A 17,590-nucleotide genomic window follows, 5' to 3' on the forward strand; every position below is an offset into this window, starting at 1 on the left:
ATATGTACTTACTTTCAGGCTGCTCATAATATTTAGAAGACACAGTACCAAGTAATGTGTTTATTTGCATCACTTACCTAAAACATTTAGTCTCATCTCTTTTGAGATCTTGCCTAGGCTGTTGCTGGCAGTGAGTGTGTAGAGACCAGTGTCTGAACGCTTGCCCTGCTGGATCAGCAATGTGCAGCTATCATCAGACACAAGCTTGTTGATATGTTCATCATATACAATATCATCCTTGTCATCACGTTTGTGCGGTGGGGCCTTCTGCCAAGTAAGGGTGGGGAATGGACATCCCTTGATTTTAGCGACAATGTTAATATCTGTGCCTTGTTCAACTTCCATGAACTCTTCAAGCTCAATTGAAGGTGCTCCTAGAAAAACAAGAGATATTTCAATTTACTCATGTTCAGAGGAGCACAATCTAGAAATGCTAATGCATCAACAAGTGTGGTAACCAGGTAGCACACATAATGCATAGTGTATAAGTTCCTCTATGTACTCATAGGGGGAATACAATTATTAACATATAGAATAGAACAGAAATTATTGCATTGTGGATAAAGCATTATTTGATTTTTAAAAGTTTACTATATTTTACACACTTGTCTGATCCTTAACAATGATGGGTCCTGCCGTGGAGGATGGTCTACCGGCACCAACTTCATTTACAGCTTTGACACGGAATTCATACTCAGCACCCTCATGTAGGTCCTCCACTTTGAAGGTGGTGGTATCAATGTCACGTCTATTGCATTGCCTCCATGACTCTTTCTGCTCTCCACTAGAGTCCCACCAGAGGCGTTCAACAATGTAGTGAGTTACAGGGGAACCACCATCATTTTTGGGTGGTTTCCACGTCAGTGTCACTGTACCCTTGGATACGTCCACAATTTTAACTCTTGTAGGTGCATCAGGGGGACCTGCAAAGTTGTAGCCATTTAGCTGAGCCATCATTAAAAAATGTTTATTCTTCTTTTTGGGTGAATGACTTGTTACACTTACGGATGGGATCCTTTGCCCGAGTTCTCTGGAAGGTTTGGAAAGGAGGTCCCATACCAAATCGATTCTCTGCTCGAATACGGAATAAGTAGTCCTGCCCCTCATTAAGGTCTGGAACTACAAATGACAGACTGGCACAGGCTGGGTTAACCTTTGTCCAGGCTTTTCCTTCAACTGTCTTTTTCTCAATGTAGTAGCTCTGGATTCTTTCACCACCATCATTATCTGGGGGCTTCCATGTAAGTCTGCATGTACTTCGTGTGATATCTGTGATTTTAAGTTCCTTTGGAGGCCCAGGAAAATCTGTATGAAAGAATTTTACATAATCAATCTTTTTTTTGTGTTTAACATTTTAGTTACTAATAAAACAGATATACAAACATACATCTAATCAAACAATAACAAAAGAAGGGAAAAAAATGTAATAACAGATCTTACCAAGGACGGTCACACGGACTTTAACTGATTTTGTTGCAGCTTTGTTAGAAGCAGTAATGATATAGCGTCCAGAGTGTATGAGCTTACACTCAGGGATATTAACTTCTGATGTGGTATCGGTCTGTGAGACCTGTGGAATATTTTTTTCTCAATATCACAGGAACTGTATTGGGACCTTCCATCATAAAATATTATAAAAAGCAAATGGTCCTACCTGTGAAGCCACTGGAAGAGTGTGCTGCTCATTCTTCTTCTCTGTTGGGGCAGTTCCATCATATTCCCATGTGACCTTTGGAACAGGCTTTCCTGTTATGGTGGCAGGGATTTTGATGGTTGTTCCAGCACGACAAGAAAGAAGATCTTCAGCGTCCACTCCCAATGTAATGATGGGATCCTCTGTGAAATAAAAACATATATCATTTTTTTCAACTTACAGTGGAGTTAGTTGTCCAAACTGAATAAACACATTACTAGAAGGATTTTTAGAGGAAAATTCTAATTGGCAGTCAGCATCAATTTAGGACTCAAAATATGCATGACCATATGACCAAAGTAGTCTGGTTCAAAATACATGGATTGAAAGTTCAATGCCCCATATTACAATTTTTGGTTGTAAAGGTTGTTTTTATTTTTTTTTTATTTTTTTTTTTTTGGGGGGGGGGGGGGGGGGGGTTAGTCAAATATCTAAAAATATATTTAGGACAGTTCATTTATTCTTAAAGTTCATTACATGAAATACTTCTGTTCCTATATAGTTTTTTTTAAGTTTAGTTATGTTTCAAAACAAAATATAACCAAAAAAGAGGATCCATACATATTAATCATAGAAAAATGTTGCCATATGTGAAATATGAGGTTTCTATTCATCACTTCTATTCGTCACCTGTAGGGTATGAAGGGAGCTCAAAGCTGCATCTTTTTTTTCCCTCAAAAACCTTTGCTTAATCAATGCAATGGTAAGAGAAGAGTGACATGTGAAATATATTCCCATGCATGTCTTTGTTTGCCCAACATGGTAATTAGTAAACCTACAATTTCTGACTTATATATGATTATATTAAAATAGGACAATATCAAAAACCTCCAAATGTCACTGGTACAGATGAAACAAAATCACGTTTTGTTTATGATGGAAGAAAGTTTTCCCAATATTTTATTTGCCCAGGGTAATCCCAGGGTAATTGAGCAATCATATGTACAAATATTAAAATGTATATAAATCTTACCCAGGATGTCCTGTATAAGGGTGTCAGCAGTCCTGGGACTTGGCTCTGACTCGCCAGCGGCATTTACAGCAACAATCCTGAATCTACATTTCCTATTCTCTTTCAGTCCTGTCACAGTATATGCAGGAGTGGGAATCAGCTTATCAGGTTCATTCACTCTTCTCCACTCATGTGATCCTTCATCCTGGACCTCAACGATGTAACCCTTGACTGGGCTTCCACCATCCTTCTCTGGTTGGGACCAGCCCAGAGTCACACTGCTTGTTGTCTTGTCCTTTACTTCAGGTGCTGATAGTTGGCTTGGTGGATCTACAAAAATTAAGCACAATTTATGTCATTCTGCACACAATTTCATAATACAATCTATACAACAGGATCCCACTTACGTCTTGGATCAAGGGCAAACACACTTTCTGTTGCCTCACTCGGGGGTCCAATGCCGGCAGCATTTTGTGCCATCACACGGAACTGATACTCAATACCTTCGATTAAGTGCTGCACATTGTACTCTAAACCCTTAACAGCTGGCTTTGTGATCGAAGCCCTGTTAATACGAGTCCAGTACACAGCTCCTCTCTCTCTTTTCTCAAGCCAGTAACCCTGAATGGTTGATCCACCATTGTCCTTTGGAGGTTCCCATGTTACTACCATGGATGAGCGATTGTGTCGAATAATTTTCGGTCTCAGGGGTGGGCCAGGAAGACCAAATGGATCCTTGAGGACAACTCTTTCTGATTCACAACCATCACTAACTCCATACTTGTTCTCAGCTTTGATCTGGAACTGGAAAGTGCCATAGGCCTCAAGCTTATATACCTTTGAAAAGAAAAGAAGTAAAACATGTCACTTCCATAGATATTGGATCAGTTGGTTCCAAATACACTGAGTGTAAGGCAGGGGTGAGATGGGGTTAGTGGGAGAGTAATGGAGTTAGTGTAATCAATAATCACAAAATACTAACCCCATAGCGTCTATCTACAACGCAGCATGTTAACTGCTCCCAGTCAGACTTTTTCTTGCTGGCATCCCTCTTCTCAATAATATAGTTAGTGAGGTCACTTCCTCCATTGTCTTCAGGAGCATCCCAAGTGAGATAGCAAGACTCACCCTTGACATCAGAGATCACAATGTTCCGTGGTGGTGTGGGACGATCTGGAGAGTAAACAAAATGTAAACCTTCAATATACTTCACTTAAAAAAAGGATAATTTTTTGCATGCTTGATTTAACTCAAAAAGGTGATTAGCTATTGAGTTGAAGGAAACACATTAGCATGTAATAAAGTGTATTAGTATAAATGTCATACCCAGTATGTCAACTTTGAGAATTTGTTGACCTGTTCCATGACTATTTCTGGCAGATAACTTATATGAGCCTGTGTCTGGCCTCACTGTTACAGGAATGGTAATCTTGGTGTGGATTGTTTGTCTGTCAATCTCCTCTGATTCAAGAGTCATGGCCTCTGTGGATTTGTCAAGAACAACTCCATTCTTTGTCCATTCATAGGTCGGTAAAGGAAGTCCAACAATTTCCACAGGGATATCAATAGCTCCTCCCTTCTTTGCAGTAATATTGTAAGCCTGGAAGTACTTCAGAAACTTCACAATTGGTGCACCTACAATGCAGTTATAGAAACACAAATATGTGAGATGCACTGTATATCACACATCATTTTGTTTCCAAGAAACATACAAAAATTAATACATACGTTCATCATCTCGAACATGGACACTGATTATTCTGGATGGTTCACCATTTCCAACCTCATTGACAGCCATCACTCTGAACTCATACATCATGTTCTCATTTAGATTTTCCACTGTAACAGTGGGTTCTCTGCACATCTGACGATTGGCAATTTCAAATTCATCACCATCTTCTCTCTTTTTTTCAACATAATAGCCTATGATTGGTGCACCACCATCACTGCGAGGAGGCAGCCAAGCAAGTGTAACAGTGTTCTTGGTCCTTGCAGTGTAGTGAAACTTCTCTGGGGCAGATGGAACACCTGGAATTTCAAAAAGTCAGCATGGGTCATTAGTGCCATGAGTGTTTGCTTCTGCTGTACCTAACTAACTGCTGTTTTTGCATAACTAAAAATAAAATTCCTGTTTTGGCCAATTTATATTTCAGGTTTGCTGAACTGATGTTACCTTTAGGATCCATGGCAAGAACAGGTCCTAGTTCAACAGGTGCACCAAGGCCAAACTTGTTCCTTGCAACCACACGGAACATATATTCTTCACCAGTAAGAAGACCAATAATGTCACATTTGCATGTAGCAGTTTCCAGGGGTTGTCTGTAGATATGCATCTTAGCATCTTTTCTCTCAACTATATATCCTATAATGTCACTTCCGCCATTATCAAGAGGATCAGACCAGGTAAGTGAGATCATCTTCTTGGTCACATTAACCGTTTTGAGATCAACCACGGGCCCAGGAACATCTTTTGAAAAGTAAAGAGACCAATCATTGAGTTCAAGCAAACGCATCACAAAATGTCTCATACAAAGGCTTTAAAGACACCCTGACTTACCCATTACATCAACCTTAATAAAAGCAGACTTTGTTCCACAGGAGTTTGTTCCTGTGATCTCATATTTGCCATGGTCAGTTCTCAAAGCATTCTTGATGCTTAGAGTGCTGCAGTTTTTGTCAGATTCAATGACAACACGATCCTTATCAGGTTCAGCATCATCTTTGGTCCATTTCACTGCTGGTATGGGTCTGCCAACAACAACAGCTGGGATGCGCAGGGTCCCTCCAGCTTTTACAATAACTCCTTTCCTTACAGAGATATCAAACTCAATTTCCGGGGCCTCTGTGGTAGGAAAACAAACATGAGATTAGCGTAGTCTTGCTACATAGTAAGAAATTGTTTGAATGAGGGGCTTCAGTGAGCACTTACTTTCAGGTTCCTTGACTTGAACAGGTTCAGTCATTCCTGGGACTCCATGGCCAGCATCATTTACAGCGTACACACGAATGTTATAATCTGCTCCCTCAGTTAATCCAGTCAAGGTATATTTGCATTCCTTGCATCTGAACTCAGTGCTGCGGACCCATTCCTTATCTCCCACAAGACAGCGTTCAACATGATATCCAAGAATATCTCCGCCACCATTGTACAATGGAGGAACCCAAGCAATTTCAACTGTTGAATTTGTAGTATCAACAATTCTTGGCACAGGTGGTCCAGGTGTCACTATGAAAATATTTATGGTCATTAAAAAGCACATTTATATTATGTGGAATTAGAAAAAAATAATAATTCTGTCTCATTTATATTTTTACATACGTGTGTGTGCGTGTGTAAATAAATGTTACTTACTGATTGCATCCTTTGCAACCACAGGATCAGTTGGAACACTAAATTCTCCAGGACCAGCAAGATTCTCAGCACAAACCCTGAAGACATACACCAGGCCTTCCATAAGTCCCTCAACTTTGGTTGTCAGCGAGCTAAGAAGGTTGCGGTTCACTCTGGTCCAGTATTTGCTGTTGACCTCACGTCTTTCAATCCAATATCCCAAGATGGGGCTGCCATTGTCCTTAGGCTCATGCCAAGAAAGAGCAACAGTAGTGGCAGTGACTTCTCCTATTCTTGGCATGTTAGGAGCATCAGGAGGCTCTGAAATGTTTTGAAGAAACAACATTAAATACTGAGTGAATTTAACTGACTGTTTTAATAGTTTTTGTTGTGTCAATGTCTGCTTTATGTATTTTACCAAATTGGTTCTTTGCAAGAAGTGGCTCAGAATAGAGTGGTAGGCCACAGCCAAACTTGTTTTCAGCTTTGACTCTGAAAATATACTCCTTTCCTTCAATGAGTTTTGTCACAGGGTAGTTGTATCCTTTGTGGGTTGAAGTAACTGTAACCCAGCCAATTTCATCAGTGGTGTTGTCTTTCTTCTCCAGGATGTAATTGATGATCTCACTGCCACCATCATCAAGTGGTGCATCCCAAGTGCAAATGACAGAGTTGTTCCTGATCTCGTCAAATCCAAAGTTCACTGGTGGACCAGGTTTATCTACAGATTGCAACAAAAGAAATTTTATTCCAATCTGTTCTTTGAGACCAATGTGGAAAAGCAAAAACATAATAAAATGAAAAAACTAATCTCACCAAGAACATTAACATCACATGATGCCGTTGCAAAACCATGAATATTCTCAACCCTGATGGTGAAAAGTCCATGGTCAGCTCTGACGGCATCACGCACCATCATTGCAGTTTCGCCTCTCTTGCTCTGGTCAAATGACAGACGATCTGAAAGTGGAGGATGGAACTCCTCCTCAGGTTCAGGATGGGAAGCTTTGGTCTTCCTCTTTCTCACAAAGCGTTCTGGCTTCTTTTTGACAACCTTTTGGACATTCTCATCATTCCTGAGCCATGTCACAGTGGGGTATGGAGATCCAGAAATATGGGCATCCAACCTAAACTCTTCACCCTTCCTGGCACTGATGCCAGTTACAATGCGTGCATGTAGTGATACCTTTGGTGGATCTGAAATACAATGACATTTTAATGTAAATAGAGTAACAGAATATTTCTTCTTTACTTGTTATTCCTAATATCTTCAATATTGTTAGACATACCGACAGGGTCAGCAGCTATAATGGGGGGTGTGCTGCGGGATGGGTCACTTTCTCCAGCAATGTTCTCTGCACGGACACGGAACTGGTACTCTTTGCCCTCTGTCAAGCCAGTGATGGTGTAGGAGAAACCAGGCACCAGATTTGGAACACATCGTTCAAATTTGTCACCATCCTTCTCTATCTTCTCAAGAATGTACCCAGTAATTGGGCAGCCACCATCATAGGGTGGTGGATTCCACTTAAGAGTAATGGACTGAGAGGTAGGATTGTGTCCCTCAACCTCAACTGGTGGATCAGGTCGCTCTGAAATATTTTAATTTAAGAGTTCATAAAAAGTAATGAATAGAATAATACTACATTTTTATATCACAATAAACTAAACATTATACTTACGCTTCTTCTCCTCACAGATAACAGGGTTTTGAAGCTCAAGATATTCTCCACTACCAATTCTGTTAACAGCCTTTACTCTGAAGTAATATTCACTGTTGACCATGAGGTCCTTGATCACAAAATCCAGAACATTGACTCCAGACAATACAGGCATATATGTCTTCTTCTGAGACTCTCTTCTCTCTAGTATATAGTGCAAAATTGGGCTACCACCATCATTATCTGGTGGTTCCCACGATATTTTGCAGGAGTTCTTGGTGGCTTCACTTGGAGAGATGCTCTTACATTGTCCTGGCAGACCTGTTGACAAAAGCCAATTCATTAAATAACTTGCTAACAAAAATATGACCTAGGATAGGAAAACATGGACATGTTGAATTACTGATGCATAACACTAGTGTTGCACTCCTCTACTGTTGCACTCCTCTACTGTTAAACTCCTGGTGCTCAGCCAATGCTCATCTACACAGCATTGTTCAGGAGCATAGATGTGGATTGAACATTTGAGGGTGTATAAGGGGGTTGAGCTGAACATTTATAAGGGAGTTAAATAAGGGCTGTCCATCATAAAAAATACAACTTCTGGTTTTAATGAGTTTTCTAACAGACGAGGTTACTAGCTATTCCCCGAATTTAATTACATGCTTTCCTCTGTCCTGTAAGCAAAAAAAAGAAAAGAAAAAAAAGCCTTCTCTTGTGATTGCTAAACAAAAAAGTGAAAACAAAGTCAGACTAACAAGGGTAGCAACCCAATTGAATCTGAACCAGCTAAATTATGAATGCATAAGTGAATGAGTGGAGTTTATGAGCAAGGTGCTGAAGTGTTGAAACCATAGCTGTCTTACCAATCACTTTAACATTAACTGTTCCTGTAGCTGAACCCAGACTGTTCTCAAGAGTGACAGTGTAGACACCAGCATCTTCATGCTTGCACTTGAGGAGCTCAAGCTGAATGCTCTTGAGTTCACATGTCAAGGTGAGCCTGTCACCAGCCCTCAGCTCTGTATCTTCCTTCTTCCAAACCATTGAAGGTTTGGGAATTGCTCTGTATGGGATTTTTATATTCATCTTCTCACCCTCAACAACCACAATATCTTGGGTCTGCAAATCAATGGTTGGTACACCTGGGAAATATTTACATAATGTATTAATGTCAATGTAGAAATATCACGGAGCAATATCAAGTTTTACCAAAATGATTTTTAAAAGCATATATGGAATAACAATATCCAAAGTGTGCTCACAGTCAGGGTCTTTAGCAAAGACCTTATCAGACATCTCAGAAGGATCACTGACTCCAACAGCATTGATGGCACGAACCCTAAGAACATATTGTTTCTCAGGAATGACACCATCTTCAGCCTTGAACCTGAGCACTTTGACTGGACGAGCATTGATTCTCATCCATTTCTCTGTGTCAGCCTCTGCTAGCTCAACATGATAGCCAGTAACAGGACTTCCCCCATTCTTCTCCGGTGCTCTCCATGTGATGTTGATATGCTCTCTGCTGGAATCAATAACCTTAACCTCAACTGGAGGAGAAGGTACACCTGAAAACAAGTCAATGAAACAAAGAAATTATGTAATTGTGGGGCTAATGGTTGTTACTTTAAATCATTAAAGTATATAATTTGTGGTATGTGATTGTACAAAAAAATAGCAACATACTTATAGGATCCTCAATGGTAATGACTTCTGTGGGTTCACTGGGTTCTCCAACTCCAGCCTCATTTTCAGCTCGAACCTGGAACTGCACCTCTGTACCCTCATCAACATCAGTCACCCTGTACTTGCATTCAGGGCCTGCTGTCTTTCCAGACTTTAACCAGCGGGTACCCACTTTCTCCTTCTTTTCAATAACATATCTTTAACAAAAAAAAAAAACATTTTCTTTTTAAATGTCATTTGCAAGGTAGAGCACGATGAAACTCATAAGACAAATGTAGAAGCCATAATGAATGCATACCTTGTAATTGGTCTTCCACCATCGCTGTTGGGAGGCTCCCATTTCAGGTCAACATGTCTCTTGGACACTTCAACCACAGTCAAAGCATAAGGGGGTCCAGCAGTAGCTAATATAGACAGAATAATCTGTTATTTAAACTACTCATCTCATTCCTAAAGTGAAATAAAAACATTTTAAAACCTATAAAAATGTGTTTCCACACTTACTAAAAGTATCCTTTGCTAGAACGGAGTCTTCTAGCTCAAGGAATTCACTCACACCAGCTGCATTCTCAGCTGCCACACGGAACACATAGAGAGATCCCTCATTAAGTGGAGTGACAGTGTACTTTGTGTCTTTCACTGTGGTATCCACAGTTTGCCATGTCCACCGTCTCACATCTCTCTTCTCAACAACATAGTTTGTGATTGGAGAACCACCATCGTTATCTGGTTCAGTCCATTTCAGTTCACAGTCAATCTTTGAAATGTTAGTGACCTCAAGCCAGCGTGGTGGAGATGGAGGATCTGTTTGAATGTAGACGTTCAATAGTTACTTTTGAAAAACTGTTATTGGCATCAATTTTAATCCAAAGAGGTACGACTACACAGCACTTAGGAAGACCTATGAACTTACAAAGTCTTTCCTTGCACACAACAGGGTCACTTGGATCACTGGGTTCACTCTCTCCAGCAACATTCACAGCTCTGACACGGAAGCTGTATTCCTGCTTCTCCATCAGTCCTTTTACTAAGTGCTCCAACATGGACACATTGTCAGCAACACGAACCCATTCCTCAGTCCCACTCTTGAGCAGCTCAATCACATAAGACTCAATCTTGGCACCACCATCATGCTCTGGTCTTGTCCATTGCAAAAATGCGGACGTTTTAGCAATGTCTTTGATATATGGTTTGCCAGGGGCCCATGGAGGATCTATAAAAGAAACATTTTTTTCTGTATCTTTTGCATTTTGTTTACATACATAAAGAGAATATACTAGGCATAACAGTTTATAATCAGTACATGGAATTAATAACATACCAATAGGATCTTTAATCAAGACAGGATCAGTCTCAGCACTAGGCCTTCCAAATCCTGCAAGATTCTCAGCCATAACACGGAATCTATACTTCTTCTTAGTGGGCAAGCCTTTTACTCTGTGCAAGATATACAGAGTTATGTTTAATGTTCAGAATGCTTTCTGTAATATTAATTTATCCATATCCTGCTTAGAATGTATAAAGGACCTACCTCAGTGTAGTGTCACTAACAGGTAACTTGTTGCATTTGATCCATTTGTCGCTTTCTGGGTCAAATCTTTCAACCCAGTAGCCAGTGATGGGACTTCCACCATCCTCATCAGGTTCAAGCCAGGTCAGAGTAACAGCATCTTTTGAGATATCAGAGGGCTGCACTCTAATCGGGGGGCCAGGAGGCTCTAAATAGAGAAAACAAAACACCACCAATTACAACCTTTTTGTGATAAGAAGAAAATGAAACCTTTGCACATGAGTATACCTACCAAAAGAATACTTGGCGATTATTGGAACATGCTCTGCAGGAGCACCAATGCCATACTGATTCTCAGCAGATACCCTAAAGACATACTCCTTCATAGGCACCAGTTTGCAAACATTGAAAATGGTTTGCTTGACTGTAGCAGAAAGCTTCTGCCACTGTTCTTTTTCCAGGGGCCTCATTTCCACAATGTAGTTGGTCACAGGAGAACCACCATCATCTCTGGGGGCATTCCAGGCCAAACAGCAGGACTCATTGGTGATATCAGAAATATCGAAAGCAGCTGGGGGACCAGGCTTATCTGTTTAGACCATATCAAACAAATCTGTATTGAGTCACCAGAAATTCTATTAATTCACAGTATCACAGTGATTTATATTTACTGTTCTTTTTCTCAGTACTTTACCAAGAATGCTGACTTCAACTGTGGCAGTGGCACGACCACAGGTGTTGACTGCCTCAATAATATAGGTGGCTGTATCGGCCCTGGTTGTATTAGCAATAGATACAGAAGTGTGGCCAGGCTTAGATTCAATGGTGATCCTGTCATCTGGCTTCAAGACAAGGTCAGCCTTGGTCCATTTGACTTTAGGGTCTGGCTTTCCTAGAACATCTGCTGGAAGGTCAATCTTAGTGCCAGCCTTGGCAGTCAAGCCAGCAAGCAGTTTTACATCCAACTCAATCACTGGAGGTTCTGTGGAAATAATATTTGTTAAATTCATTCATGGGGGAAAAAAACATAATAAACAAATAAAGACTGAGATAATAAATGGCTTGAGGAAGAATAATGAAAGCTTACCTTTAGGATCAACAGCAAGGATCTCATCTGTGGCCTTACATGGTCTGCTAGCTCCAAGCCTGTTCACTGCCCTTACCCGATAGGCATACCATTGTCCCTCACGAAGTCCAGTCACTTGGAACCTAATAAAATGAATAACCTTTATTTATGATGGATTATATTTGTGTTTTGAGAAGGGAACAATATCACTATTTTATATTAAGGGACAGTGTATACTTTAGCTTTCAAATATGCCCTTGATAATATAAAAACATGGTCTGTTCATTACTCATTTTGAGAAGTTCACAAATCAGTATGGCTTACTTCAGCTCAGGCATTGGATCTCCACAGGCTTCCCATTTATCAGTGCCACGCTGGCACTTATCAACAATGTAGCCCTTGATAGGAGCTCCGCCATCGTACCTAGGAGGTTCCCATAACAGGAAGATACCTTTTGCAGATTTGTCTCTCCATTTCAGGTTCTCTGGCGGGTCTGGCACAGCTGTAAGCAACAAACCCCACATAGTTATTCAACTTAATTGTTAATTCAATCTTCTTTTCCATTATAATTAAGGAAGGTATGCATTTGTAATGTCATTCCCTGTCACAGTATTATGACTTACTAGCTGGAGAGGACACATTCACTGGCTCATCAATGTATGCCGGTTCTCCAGGACCGCATTTGTTACAAGCTGTTACACTAAACAGATACTCCTTGCCCTCAATCACATCTGTGACAGTGTATTCAAGGTCTTCCACGCCTGATATTACCTGAAAAATAAATAATCTTTTAACCGTCTTGCTGAGCCTCAGAAAGCCATTCCTGTGGAACTGTTTATATCCAATCAAAACCACAAAACTAATGAAAGCTCTCAAAACCCATGTACTAACCTTGACCCATGTCTTCCGCGTCACCTCTCTCTTCTCAATATTATAACCAGTTATAGGGCTACCTCCGTCATGTTCTGGTGCCTCCCACATGAGGTGGACATGATGCCTGGTCACCTCAGATACCTTGAAGTCTTTTGGAGAACTTGGAGAAGCTAAATTAAGGGCAGACAACTCTCTATTTTAATTATGCAGGGTTTATGGTATCAATGTGCCTCACATATACTTAGACCATTTTAAAATGCAGACAATAAAAATCACATACCAATGACATTTACTTCAATCTCTCCTGAGACTGAAGTCACATCATTCTGTAGGTGCAAGGTGTACATGCCCTTATCTGGACGGACACTTGGGGCAATGACAAGCTCAGTGTATGTAGGTTTTGTGACCATAGAGACACGATCTCCTGCAGTAAGCTCCTGATCCCCAAACATCCACTTGGCTTTAGGTGTCGGGTATCCAGTAATGGGCACACGGATAGCAAGAGCATTTGGCACAATGACTTCTAGACCCTTTGTGAATCCACTTAGATCCATTGTGGGACCAACTACAAATGATTAAAAAAATACATGTCATTAAACAGGTAATAAAAGCTTCTAATGATTCTGCCCCTAAAGAACATGAGCAAACTTTTTTTTTTTAGTTATAAGGTAATTGTTTGGGAGTAATTACCATGTGGATCATCAGCTAAGAGTGGGCCAATCTGTTCAGCTGGATCAGAAACACCAGCTGCATTCTCTGCACATACTCTGTAGTGATACTTTTGACCAAACTTTAATCCAGACACCTAAATGAGAGGTAAAACAGGTCAATTATCCATTCACTATAAACTGAGCAGATTAAAAAGGAGAGCAGAGTTCCACATACCTTGTAATATAGATCTGGACAGAGTCTGGCATTGCACCTCAGCCAATTACATGTGCCATCTTCACACTTCTCTATGATGTAGCCTGTGATCATGCTACCTCCATTGCTCAGTGGTGTGTCCCATGCCAGCATAACAGAGTCCCTGCTCTGATTTGTAGAATTAAAGTTCAGGGGTGGGGTTGGTCGCTCTGCCACAAGAACAAGCATAGTGAGTGAGATGTGTCCTCATAATGTTTCAAGTTACAGAACAGTAAAACAGCCTACTGTTCTCACTCTAAATAAAATCACACTAACTAACCAATGGGATCCATGATCTTTACAGGATCAGTGGCAGCACTTGGCATGCCAATTCCAGCTTTGTTTTCAGCTCTAACACGGAAGATGTACTCCTTATTCTCAACAACATCATTGAGTGTGGCTGTGCGATCTTCAGCCCGAACCACCATTACAGGCTCCCATTTCACAGAAGTTCTGTCACGGAGCTCAATTATATAAGATGTGATCTCAGAACCACCATCAAACAGTGGTGGCTGCCAAGTCACAGTGGCACCAAACCTGTTGACAATTCCAACCATGACATTCTGAGGTGCATCAGGCACGTCTGTAATAAATCAGAAAAAAATCAAAGATTGTTACCCTGTATGATATTACAATATGATTACCATACTTTACAACTGTGTATATTAGTCAGAGATACACATACCAAATTTATTCTTGGCTTGTACAGCTTCGTCAGTACTGACAGGCTCTCCGTTTCCAACTCTGTTACGAGCACACACACGGAAGAAGTACATGTTGTCCTTTTGCAATCCACCAACGCAGTACTCCGGTATGTCAGCCCGATCAGTGGCCAATGTCCAAGACTTGCGTTTGACATCGCGTCTCTCAACCACATAAGCCAGGATCTTGCTGCCACCATCACTCTCAGGTTCATCCCATGCCAGGCTGACCTCACCATCAGCAGTGTCAATAACTCTAAGGTTCTTAACAGGCCCAGGAACATCTAAAAATCACAGTCCAATTAGGCCTTTAAAACATAACACCTGAAGGTGATGACAGATCACTAGGTATGCACAACTCATAAACATGACACAAGATACAAGAACAGGAAAAAAATCAATGTCAGCTGAATCAAGAATCATAGCATTTATGTCAAACATTTTTCACCAGTTTTCAGACACATTTTTAAAAAGCACTTAATGTAGCACATTTAAAGAATTAGTTCTGTTTGATTATCCTCCAATAACCCCTTCTCTCCACTAAGGTTTTGTTTTGCTAACTCACCAATAACATCCAGGTTGATGAAAGCCTCCCCCTGTCCATGTTTATTTTTGATGACCACTTTGTAACGACCCTGATCAGACTTTTTAGGGTCTTTCAACCTGTACTCTGTCCTGTCAGTGGATGTGTCAATGTTTTGCACTGGCAGACTGATGTCATTGAAGAACCAGTCAGCCTCTGCACGAGGGTAAGCATCATAGGGAACAGTCATGATGAAGGGCTTTCCGGCATCTGTCACAAGATTCTGATCTGTGGTTTTAATCTTTGGGACAGCTGTACACAAACAGAAAGACAGACAGACAGACAGACAGAAAGAAAGAAAGAAAGAAAGAAAGAAAGAAAGAAAGAAAGAAAGAAAGAAAGAAACTGTGATATCCATTGATAACTTTACATTGAAACTTTACACAGTTTCAGTCACAGAAAATTAAGTTAAATGTAGATTGAAAATACATATGTACCTGCAAGCTCCAGCTTGGCTCTGGCATCCTTATCCTTGGCAACAACTCTGTACTCGCCTTGATCACGAGGCCTGATCTCACAGACCTGGAGTCGATGAACTTTGCCCTCACTGAGCATCTGGTATTTGTCACCTTGGATAATGATCATGTTGTTCCTCATCCATTTAACCTCAACTCTGTCTTTGTTAAGTTCAACCTCAAACACAACATCTGAGCAAGGGGGCTCAAATACATCTGTGGGAGGTCTGACAATTTCCACTGGGGTTTCTGAAAATATAAAAGAAAACTAAGTGATGACATCAAGATATTGAACAACTACTTGAACAACTTTCAAGAAAATATTACATTTTGTGAATGGGTGCAGCAAAATTACCTTCAACAAAAAGACGTGCCCGGGATCTTCGGTCATCCACACCACAGGCATATTCACATTCATCATCAGGTCTGCACTCCTTAATGTACAGAGTGCATGTTTTTCCATCCTTTTCCATGTGATATCTAACAGGAGAAATTATGAAAATAAATATATGCCTTTTTAACCTATTTATTAACACTGCTCATAACAATGCATCTGCTAGGTAACATAAGAGATTTAATGTATTGTCCAGAGTAGCCAACAATCAAAGCAATAAAACAAAAAAAATGTTTACAAAAAGAAGAAGAAATTACCTGGGCCCTTCTCTGATTTCACGACCATTTCTGTACCATTTAACACTGGCTCTCTCCTTAGACACCTGGCATGCGAATTCTGCATCCTCAAATTCAGTGACTGTCTGATCTTCAAGTTGGGTAGTGAAATCAGCTGGTGCCTCACTAATGATCAGCTCAGCTGAAGACTTGTCATCACCAACACTTACAGTGTATTCACCCTCATCTTCCATGGTGCAGTCTCTAATGATCAGAGTGTGCTTGTTCTTGTCCACCCGGTACACAACACGTTTGCTGAAGGTGATCTCCTGGCCTGCCTTCATCCACTGGACTGTAACATTTGGTCTGTTTACTTTGCAACTAAAACTAATGGTCTTCTTCTCCTCAGTTTCACAGTCCTCAAGAGGCTCTATGATCCTGAGCTCTTCCTCTGTAGAGAGTACAAAATGTCAGAAAAAAGTGCTCTAAATCAATTGTCCTCACAAAGATGTTAGAGTTAATTAAAATTTAATTAAATAAGGGCTTACCTAACACTTGGACTTTGGCAGAGCATTTAGCCTGTTCACCACGTTGGTTGATCAGTGTGATGGTGTAAGTGCCCTCATCCAATTTCTCTGCAGCTTTGATCCTCAGAGAGAAAATAGTGTCTCTCTGGATCATTGCAAACTTACTGCTCTCAAACATTGTCTCATCATTCTTCAACCACTTGGCCTTAGCACCCTCTGAATTAACTTCACAATTAAGAACAATCTCTTGTCCTTCCTTCATTTGGGTGTCTTTGATGGGAGTGATTATCCTTAGTTTTTCTAGAAAAATAAGATAAATAGATTACCGTGATGTTGTAGTCCCCTCTGCAGTAAAAATAAACAGTGAAATACTCAGAAACACCTACCAATCACAGATAAGTCAGCAGAGGCCTTGACAGAACCAATATGTGCGATGAAGGCACCCTCATCTTTCAGCTCACAGTTCTTGATAATAAGGGCTCTTCTCTTCCCTTCACTAACAATTTCATATTTGTCCCCAGTTTGTAGCTCCTTGTCACCCCTGAACCATTTTACTTCGTATGTGTCTTTAGACACTGAGCATACAAATTCAGCCCTGTCACCCTCAACGGCCTCCTGGCTCTGGGGTTTGGAAATAAACTCGGCTGCCAATTCTGGTGAAACATAAAGAAATATTTGGAATGACTAAATTTACTTGTATAATTTTAGGGTACAGACATCAAATTGATATCTAAATCAAGTCAGAATAATTAGCTTACCATTGATTTTTAGTGTTGCTGATGTCTTTGAATTGACAAGTCTGCAGCTGTACTCTCCAGCATCTTCCATATGAAGATCCTGGATAATAAGTATTCTCTTTCTGCCATCTGCAATATGCTCATATCTTCCACCCTCAGGCAGTTCCTGGTCACCCTTGTACCATGTGACCTCTGCACTAGGCTTGGAGACCTCACAGATCAGCTTGATACTGTCAGATTCAGTGCCTTCAATATTGAATAGGTTCTTTGTGAACCTAGCCTCCTCCTCTGCAAGTGAAA

The 17,590-nt window shown here is 40.5% G+C and overlaps 1 protein-coding gene and 1 long non-coding RNA gene across 29 annotated transcripts in view; one reads left to right on the forward strand and one right to left on the reverse strand.

The window, feature by feature from the left end:
• Positions 1-17,590, forward strand: part of LOC145657565 (uncharacterized) — a 128,762-nt gene that overhangs the window by 69,137 nt on the left and 42,035 nt on the right. The window lies entirely within an intron of this gene.
• ttn.1 (titin, tandem duplicate 1) overlaps positions 1-17,590 on the reverse strand; it is a 142,833-nt gene that overhangs the window by 63,735 nt on the left and 61,508 nt on the right. For all 27 annotated transcript variants that reach the window (XM_081713255.1, XM_081713272.1, XM_081713256.1 and 24 more), the window contains 44 exons: positions 17,312-17,578; positions 16,940-17,206; positions 16,575-16,853; positions 16,069-16,477; positions 15,773-15,897; positions 15,400-15,666; positions 14,945-15,214; positions 14,364-14,663; positions 13,959-14,261; positions 13,661-13,848; positions 13,466-13,580; positions 13,056-13,340; positions 12,794-12,945; positions 12,526-12,673; positions 12,227-12,404; positions 11,924-12,045; positions 11,531-11,818; positions 11,129-11,425; positions 10,858-11,044; positions 10,648-10,763; positions 10,240-10,539; positions 9,831-10,130; positions 9,625-9,730; positions 9,327-9,523; positions 8,903-9,208; positions 8,504-8,782; positions 7,659-7,958; positions 7,266-7,568; positions 6,793-7,173; positions 6,395-6,697; positions 5,998-6,297; positions 5,575-5,871; positions 5,203-5,487; positions 4,819-5,112; positions 4,374-4,673; positions 3,972-4,280; positions 3,628-3,818; positions 3,053-3,482; positions 2,667-2,975; positions 1,655-1,836; positions 1,441-1,570; positions 1,006-1,305; positions 606-923; positions 78-374 (listed from right to left, as the gene is read on the reverse strand). In XM_081713255.1, coding sequence (XP_081569381.1) covers positions 78-374; positions 606-923; positions 1,006-1,305; positions 1,441-1,570; positions 1,655-1,836; positions 2,667-2,975; positions 3,053-3,482; positions 3,628-3,818; positions 3,972-4,280; positions 4,374-4,673; positions 4,819-5,112; positions 5,203-5,487; positions 5,575-5,871; positions 5,998-6,297; positions 6,395-6,697; positions 6,793-7,173; positions 7,266-7,568; positions 7,659-7,958; positions 8,504-8,782; positions 8,903-9,208; positions 9,327-9,523; positions 9,625-9,730; positions 9,831-10,130; positions 10,240-10,539; positions 10,648-10,763; positions 10,858-11,044; positions 11,129-11,425; positions 11,531-11,818; positions 11,924-12,045; positions 12,227-12,404; positions 12,526-12,673; positions 12,794-12,945; positions 13,056-13,340; positions 13,466-13,580; positions 13,661-13,848; positions 13,959-14,261; positions 14,364-14,663; positions 14,945-15,214; positions 15,400-15,666; positions 15,773-15,897; positions 16,069-16,477; positions 16,575-16,853; positions 16,940-17,206; positions 17,312-17,578 — 11,280 coding nt within the window. The remainder of the gene's footprint in view (positions 1-77; positions 375-605; positions 924-1,005; positions 1,306-1,440; positions 1,571-1,654; positions 1,837-2,666; positions 2,976-3,052; positions 3,483-3,627; positions 3,819-3,971; positions 4,281-4,373; positions 4,674-4,818; positions 5,113-5,202; positions 5,488-5,574; positions 5,872-5,997; positions 6,298-6,394; positions 6,698-6,792; positions 7,174-7,265; positions 7,569-7,658; positions 7,959-8,503; positions 8,783-8,902; positions 9,209-9,326; positions 9,524-9,624; positions 9,731-9,830; positions 10,131-10,239; positions 10,540-10,647; positions 10,764-10,857; positions 11,045-11,128; positions 11,426-11,530; positions 11,819-11,923; positions 12,046-12,226; positions 12,405-12,525; positions 12,674-12,793; positions 12,946-13,055; positions 13,341-13,465; positions 13,581-13,660; positions 13,849-13,958; positions 14,262-14,363; positions 14,664-14,944; positions 15,215-15,399; positions 15,667-15,772; positions 15,898-16,068; positions 16,478-16,574; positions 16,854-16,939; positions 17,207-17,311; positions 17,579-17,590) is intronic.

The sequence above is a fragment of the Electrophorus electricus genome, chromosome 4 (genome assembly GCF_041902795.1).
Source record: "Electrophorus electricus isolate QZ-2024a chromosome 4, ASM4190279v1, whole genome shotgun sequence".
Classification (NCBI taxonomy): domain Eukaryota; kingdom Metazoa; phylum Chordata; class Actinopteri; order Gymnotiformes; family Gymnotidae; genus Electrophorus; species Electrophorus electricus.